This window comes from Alligator sinensis, unplaced genomic scaffold (assembly GCF_000455745.1).
Source record: "Alligator sinensis unplaced genomic scaffold, ASM45574v1 scaffold123_1, whole genome shotgun sequence".
Taxonomy (NCBI): Eukaryota; Metazoa; Chordata; order Crocodylia; family Alligatoridae; genus Alligator; species Alligator sinensis.
Window position 1 is genome coordinate 2,740,093 of NW_005841985.1, and position 691 is coordinate 2,740,783.

General features: G+C 59.0%; 1 protein-coding gene across 9 annotated transcripts in view; it reads right to left on the reverse strand.

Annotated features, from left to right (window-relative positions):
- The window catches only part of LOC102381386 (cAMP-specific 3',5'-cyclic phosphodiesterase 4D), a 431,023-nt gene that overhangs the window by 74,561 nt on the left and 355,771 nt on the right, over positions 1–691 (reverse strand). For all 9 annotated transcript variants that reach the window (XM_025201141.1, XM_025201143.1, XM_025201135.1 and 6 more), the window contains one exon: positions 520–632. In XM_025201141.1, coding sequence (XP_025056926.1) covers positions 520–632 — 113 coding nt within the window. The remainder of the gene's footprint in view (positions 1–519; positions 633–691) is intronic.

The following is a 691-nucleotide window of genomic DNA, read 5'->3' on the forward strand; positions in this document are numbered from 1 at the left end:
ATACCTGTCTCCCAGATTGAGCAGGCTCCTTCCAAACACCAGTAACAAACCCTGTTACATCAGCTATTAGAATCACTATTTCCAGCTAAGAGAGGGGCTGTAGCACCCTGTGCCGAACACAAGAGCGACCTGTTCTGGCATCTCTCATGAGGTTCCCATCTGACCTACCACGGTGTGCCTATCTGCCTGCAGCCTTGATAAACTACCAGTGTGCCGCTGAAATATGCCAAAGCAGCGTGGAAAGGAGGGAGAAAGGCTTGTCCTTGTCCGTCACCACCATCAAAACCTTTTTTTTTTTTGGCTCTTAAACTGAAAGAGCCACGGAGAAAAGGGGGGAAACTTCCACCTTCAACACTGCCTGGAGTTTCCCAGGCAGGGACGAGCAGCAGCACGCTCCTCCAGCCCGGGAGGACGCACGTGGAGGTGGGTGAGGCACCTCCAGGGGCTGCGAAGCACGATGCGGGAGCGGGGCAGCCCGCCCCGCCCCGGCCCCCGTCCCGAGCAGCGCCGGGGTCCTACCTTGTTGGAGGCCATCTCGCTGACGGAGTGCCTGGTCTGCAGGGTCTCCAGCTGGTCCAGGCACCAGTCCAGCTCCTCCAGGGTCTCGCTGGCCAGCTTCTGGTAGGCCTCCTCTGCCAAGAGATAGGGAAAGGGGTACTCAGTCCGGAGGCGCTTCACGGGGCTAGCGGCG